The sequence below is a fragment of the Salvia splendens genome, unplaced genomic scaffold (assembly GCF_004379255.2).
Source record: "Salvia splendens isolate huo1 unplaced genomic scaffold, SspV2 ctg584, whole genome shotgun sequence".
Taxonomy (NCBI): Eukaryota; Viridiplantae; Streptophyta; class Magnoliopsida; order Lamiales; family Lamiaceae; genus Salvia; species Salvia splendens.
This window is the reverse complement of record NW_024599244.1, coordinates 1846-8727: the sequence shown is the minus strand read 5'-3', so window position 1 is coordinate 8727 and position 6882 is coordinate 1846. Positions and strand designations below refer to the sequence as shown.

The 6882-nt window shown below is 34.6% G+C and overlaps 1 protein-coding gene and 1 pseudogene across 1 annotated transcript; both read left to right on the top strand.

Annotated features, from left to right (window-relative positions):
• Positions 1 to 843: 843 nt before the first annotated feature.
• Positions 844 to 3828, top strand: LOC121790689 (annotated as a pseudogene).
• Positions 3829 to 4528: 700 nt separating this feature from the next.
• On the top strand, positions 4529 to 6208 carry LOC121790684 (armadillo repeat-containing protein 7-like). The gene is made up of 8 exons (XM_042188829.1): positions 4529 to 4642; positions 4707 to 4782; positions 4948 to 4984; positions 5100 to 5173; positions 5261 to 5354; positions 5434 to 5516; positions 5724 to 5869; positions 5973 to 6208. Exons 2-8 carry the CDS (start codon positions 4711 to 4713, stop codon positions 6001 to 6003), a joined length of 537 nt encoding a protein of 178 aa, XP_042044763.1. The 5' UTR covers positions 4529 to 4642; positions 4707 to 4710; the 3' UTR covers positions 6004 to 6208.
• The last annotated feature ends 674 nt before the right edge of the window (positions 6209 to 6882 follow it).

Here is a 6882-nt window from a genome sequence, read left to right as displayed (position 1 = left end):
ATTCATCGTTACAATTGTACATAAATAGTTGATTAGGCTCGTTTCATACATTGGTTTTTTGGGTGATTTTACGTGCTTTTGGGGTAGACAATGCGTAAACCATGAGTTTAAGTGTGCAGGGTGGCTGTTGGATCACTTAGATCGTGCCAACTAGCTAAGTAGACGCAGGTTGAGCAAAATGAAGTTGAATTGCAGAAAAGGCGTCCAACTGATCAAGAGGAGTTATCAAAAGGAGCAGGCATTGCAAGGAGTGGGACAGAGGAGAGAGAACTCGAAGATATCCCTTACTATAAGGGTACAAATGTCAAATCATGGAGGATATACAATAGGGATTGGAGCTTGGAGTGGTCCTATATAAAGGGAGGAAAATTGAAGGAAGAATGCGCCATTTTTGGAGTCTCTCCATTTCTCAAAAGCATGCAAAAAGAAATTGTTTCAATATTACTCTTCTTCCATCCGCCATTAAGAGTCCCGGTTTACCATTTTAGTCCGTTCGCGGTTTGGAGTTCCGGTTCACTTTTACTATAAATGGTAGGTAGACCCCACATTCCAATAACTCATTCCACTCATATTTTATTATAAAACTAATACGTAAAATAAGTCTCACATTTCACTATCTTTTTCCACCCCATTTTTTATTGTATTTCTTAAAATCTGGGTCGAACCCAATTGGAACTTCTAATGACTTATACTTAAGTCTCTTTTTCATTATCTTACTTCATTCTCTTTTACTTTATTTATCATCCACTTAACACACTATTCTTAATTTCGTGTGTAAGAAAGAACTGCCACAATTAGAAAGGAAGAGAGGGAGTATTTAGACACGTTTGAACTCACTTAGGAATGCAATGTCATAAGCCATTGAAGCCATTGTCGATACATTTGCTTGTTGCTGTTGTTGTCGGAATCAGGTTTGCTGCTTCACAAACAATCGTGGAGACCCTTCCCGGCTACGACGGAGCTCTGCTTTCAAACTCGAAACAGGGTCCTCTCCATTTCTCAATTCACTTCACTACACTCTGTTTTGTCTGTTTAATTGGAAAGAATTGATGTCGTTTTGTGGGATTCAGATATATTGGTGTTGGAGAGGATGATGAAGTCCAGGCTCTTTTACTACTTCATCGACTCCCAAAACGACCCGAATAGAGGACCCTTTGCTGCTCTGCCTCTCCGGCCTGGCCCTGGTTGCTCTACCCTTTACGGATTCTTTTACTTCCATCCAACCGTAAAAATGTATTAAATTGGTAGGCTTCTCTACTTAAAAAAACATTCAATATGTAATGCATTGGCAATCACATCCATAATTATAAATACTCTAAAAAAAAAAGAATTGCTGAAACCTAATTATCCTAATTAATTATATGGTTCCATAAAATATACTACAACACCTCATAAGGTCTCCAAGACCTTACATAACCGAGGGCACCCCGACAAAACCAAAAACACAAAGGAAGAAGAGGAAATGAGCAGAATCATAAAGAGACAAAAAGAAACCAAAATACCAGCCAAATAAACAAGCTACAAGCTGGACATACACGTCCCCGTCCCCGAGGTGAAGAGAACGTATCTGTGAGTCGCATACGTCCTCTTTTACTCTTTACTAATTTCCCACTAAAACTCGTACCGTCCACAAATGAAATTATTTTTTGTGGGTGGATGGAATATATGCTACTACTTGGCCGATTCCATATTATGATTGAAAGTAAATTTACCAAATAATATGAATCAAAAATTTGAGTGGAATACTGTTAAATCAAAATATCTGAATTGAAAACACATTCAGAATATATTAGGAGTAGTTTAAAATACTAACCAAACTTTTTCACTTTTTTTTTATTATTATGTCAAGTTAAAACTTTTTGTATTAATTTGAAACATTGGTGAAACATTTTGTTTGTAGGGTATAATTATCATGCTTCACGATAGTAAATGTTGCGAATAGTGTTGTAAAAATAGTTGTTAGACTCTTTACACGAGAAAATATTCAGTGGTGTAGGCATACCACATGGCAACGTGACATGGTATGTCCACTAATAACTCTTAAGAATAAAATATAATCATTCATAATTATTACTTACTCTATATATGTATTCATGGAGTATTAAATATAGTAATTCCTAAATTTTTGGATAGTTTCCCAAACTTCTTAATAATATCCATATTTATAAAAGATAATATATTTAATATGGCCTCTTTAATTCCATTGTCAAAGAATTATTGGTGGGACAAACCATGTCATATTGCCATGTGGTATGTCGCCAATATTTTCTGTGTATTTACACCATACCCTCAATAATAGATGATGAAACTTACTTATTAATTGTTGAGAGATTTTATAAGTGTATTGATAGCTCAATAATACTCCAAAAAACTATAGTATAAGATGTGAATGGTGTTTTGAATAATTATTATTGGATTAAAGTAAGATCACATGTTGATCTGAGCAGCAGCAGACAAGTAAATTAGAAATGCAAAGTTGATTGCCGTGATGCCATTTTTGTAGCATTTGCTTGTTGCTTTTCTTGTCGGAATCAAGTCTGCTGCTCACAATCAATCGTCAAAAACCTCCCCGGCTACGACATAGCTCTGCCTTTCAAACTCGAAACAAGGTTTCTCATTTCTCAATTCACTAGCTACACGTAAAAATCTCATTGCTCAACATCTTGTTATGTGATTTGCAGATACACAGAGCTATACAAGAGCAAGATCAAGGAGGCTTATCTCATGTTTGCTACAGTCAAGGCAAGATAAGATGTAGTGTAAATTTTTTTATATTAAATTTGAAATGAAAGGAAATATTAGAATTTTTTTATGGTTGGCAATGCATATATATATATATATATATGCAGGGGGCAGGGCATACAGCACCAGAATATAGGCCTAGGGAGTGGTTGGAAATGTTAAGAAGATGGTTATCTCTCTTCCCACTCTAAATACTCTCTCACCTCATCTTCAGTTGTGTAATAATTTTCCAGATGGCTTTGTCTGTTAAACAAGTGCAGTGCAGTGCACCAAGCTTATTAATTTTGCTCATATTCTGGAGCCAATATGCAAATACATGTCACCAAAACCAAGTGGTTTTGGATGGTTCATACCATCTCTAGTAGATGATCCAATCGACTTCCTCTCCCTCTCCAGCCGAAATGAACTAACATGCCGCGTATTCCTCTACTCTTCCTGTCACATACCTTCATGTCATCATCGACCTAACTCAAAGCTGTCGTCTTTTGCAGGAAGACCTATATGTGACCCCTAACGATGAAACTGTGGGAGAAGATCTGCACATCCGAGACCCCAACCTTTGAATTTGAGTATAACACATTATTAAGATGTTGTTCTTGAAAATCTATCAATTAGGGAACGGTACCTGATTGGACGAGATGTAACAAGAGTTCTAGCTACGAATTTGATTCCACAGTCTGATAATTCGTGTATATTTTCGACCATGTTAGTGAAACTATTCATACACCTCTTTGTTACAGTGGCGATCACGACATGGGTATACCTTATGTTGCCACGTGAAATGGATACGCACACTGAATGTGTCCGTAAATTACACAAAGATACAAAAAGTAAATGAATACATCCATATATATATATATATATATATATATATGCAGGGGCAGGACATACAACACCATCATACAAGCCTAGGGAGTGTTTGGGAATGTTAAGAAGATGGCTATCTCTCTTCCCACTGTAAAATCTTTCTTCTCTTTATTGTGTAATATATTTCCATACATGCTTGGAGTAAAGCTCTTGGAATTTACTACTCGATTTCTCTATGTTACTAAACTCTATGTTTATTTGTAATAGTTGCACAATTAGGGGTTTAATTAACAATTATATTCGAAAGTTTAATTTATAACTTAGAACTTAGAAGTTGACACGAAAGTTAATTTATTAACTTAGAAGTTGACACGAAAGTTAATTTATAACTTAGAACTTCGAAGTAGAAACCAAGAACAAGAGTGATTGATTAAGTATTACTATCATTTTAGAATTAATCCTTAAGTGAATGTGAACGTAGACACACTGAGTTAGATTCTATGGTATGTCAGAAATAAATTGAACACGGATCGATTATAAGTTAGATTTTATATGTCAAATACTATAATCTTTCTTGGTACAATCAAATAGAATGATAAAATAATACTATGTGATTCTTATGTTCATTTATTCATTTGCTGTGGTACGACAAAATAAATAGGGAATTGAATGAAAATACAAAAGAAATGGAAAAAAATTGTCATTTTATTCTTATCTTTATTACACGTTAACCCACAACACTTACTATATATTTTATTTGAATTACACGTTAACCACAACACTTTACCAACAATAATATAATAAATTAATAGTATAATAATATATTATAATATTATTATTCAATAAGAAATAAATTACATGGCTTACATAATATCATAAATTGTTTGAAATAAAAAGTAATCAAAACTTAATTAACTAATGTTAATTAAAGAATAAATTTAATTAATAAACCAAAAGGATCCCAATTAATTCAATGTGAGCCCATTCAATAAATTAAACATAACATCATTACCTCAGCTCAGCCCGCGGTCTTCTTCTTCTTCTTCTTCATCCCGACGCCTTCTTCTCCAGAATCCACCACAATCGTTACCAGGTATGTCTCTATAAATCTGCAAATACATAACAACTATGAATCGCATTAAAATTTTGCATTACAGTAACATGTTTACCAATGATCAAAGACAAAAGGTGCGCACTGGAAAATATGGATCTCCAAGGTTGCAATATCTCCAGGTGCAGTTTCCTAGCTCAATCAAAACATAATTTAGCACTCGAATTTTTCCATTTTGTATAATTTATCGCCTATTTAACGCATTATTTGATTGTTGCAATGATAATTTTGTCAATTGATGGGGACCTGGTTTTAGGGCTTTAGCTTTGTATATTTCTGTCTCACAGGAACTGGCTGCACAATTTCAAAATGCATCTGATGAAGGTATGTGTTGTCAATCAATTGGTTGTATTTGAACAACAAATTCACTGTTTATGTGATTTCAGCGTTTAATATTTTGTGGTTTAAACTAGTATATGGGGACTTGATGATATTGCAGAAACAAAAGAGAAAGTTGTTGCTAGTTTGGGGAACTTTGCTTATGATCCTTATAATTATACATTCTTCCGCCAGGTTGTGTTTTTATCGTATGTGGTTTAGTTTATTGAAAACAGATCTTGTATTGGTGACACGAACAGCTATTCTTGTTTTGTCGAGCAGCTGAATATTTTGGAACTTTTTCTGGACTGCCTAACAGAGTCCAATGAGAGGCTTGTGGAGTTTGCAGTCGGTGGAATTTGCAATGCTTGTGCAGGTGTGGTCGGACACGATGTAGTTATCATTTTTTTCCCGTTGCAACGATTTCTCATTCAGAATTCTTTTCCCACTTGCAGATCCAACAAATGCTGCGGTTGTCATCCAATGCGACGGTATTCCTCTTGTCATCCAATGCTTATCGAGCCCTGTTAGAAACACGGTAAATCTTACTATATTAGCTCTGAACAATAACATGTACTCCTGTATGCATTCGACTTATCTCAGTCATGTTTACATTTGCACTACTGTCATCAATAAAAAGATTCTATTCAAGATTGTTTTGTAGCTTTGAACTGATTTGATATCTCTCGTCTCAATGTAGTTAAGGTTATGCTCATCGAAATTTGCTTAAAACGCTTATATGTAGGTGAATTACGCAATTGGATCTCTGTATTATCTGTGTAGTGCAAAGGCTGAGGATGAAATTTTGAAACCAGAGGTAGCGGATGCTATGAAAAGATTTGCAGCAGCTGATGCGAGCTTTAGCAATCTAGCACGGGCGTTCTTGGATAGGTACGTCTCTCAATGAAAAATAGGTTTGTGTTGCAGCATGTAAGTATAGCAGCAGTTATCAACAACCTGGAAAAGTCATGTTTCACATTTCCTGCATTTTTAGCTTGCAAGTTGGAATTTATGATCCTACATGACATGAATGAAAGCAAGAGGCTTATCAGATGCGAAATCTTGAAGATAAAAGTGATTAATTCTCTTGTAAAATATTTTAATTTTCTTTTGATGCATTTTATTTTATTTTCTTCTCTTGTAAAACATTTCATTTTGTATTTTTTTTTATCGTAAAATGTACTAAAAACTTATTGGAAAGAAAACTCGAATCTCTATACTTTTCTATAATTTGGGGTGACACAAGTCGCACAATAAGGTTTGTAAATTCCTGCCAAATTTCTATAGAACACCCTTTTTATGAGTGTTTATCTCAAAATCTTTAAAAAGGAAAGTCGATTAGTCTTAACCACCGGTTCGGTAAACCTTGGGCAGGTCTAGTGTGACATGGATGTCGGGAACGTGATTTCAACCCTATTTTTTGTAGGGAACGTGATTGTGCCTGAATGAGCGGTGATTTCAGCTCTATTAAATCTTAACATAAACAATCGTGAAGAACAAGTGGAACGGAAGGAATACGATTTGAACCGTATTTTTTTCAATAAAAGACATAAATCTTGAGTGGAACGACGTCGTTTAATAATTTATTCCACGTCAAAACGTTGCCGGCATCCATGTCATACCTTGGTGATGTCCATGTCAAGCTCAAGTTTCTCCAAATTCAAATCCATGGGACAATTCAGGAAATTGTCAAATTTATGATTTAATCGGCTATTTTTGAAAACTATGAGATAGATTAGAATTTCACTGGTTTTATTTGGCCATTTACCCTAATTTTTTCATGCATCCAACTCTTTTTGCAAATAAAATCAAATAAATGGGACAGTTAATAACACTGACGGAACTTAATAATTAAGCTTAAAGTACCATTAATTTAAGTCTAATTTGTCAAACCCAAAACAAAT

Coding starts and splice junctions, on each gene's coding strand:
- LOC121790684 (XM_042188829.1), top strand. CDS start 4,711: ATGTTTACCAATGATCAAAGACAAAAGGTGCGCACTGGAAAATATGGA. Junction 5,517..5,723: donor CGAGCCCTGTTAGAAACACG/GTAAATCTTACT, acceptor GCTTATATGTAG/GTGAATTACGCAATTGGATC. Junction 5,870..5,972: donor GCACGGGCGTTCTTGGATAG/GTACGTCTCTCA, acceptor CTGCATTTTTAG/CTTGCAAGTTGGAATTTATG.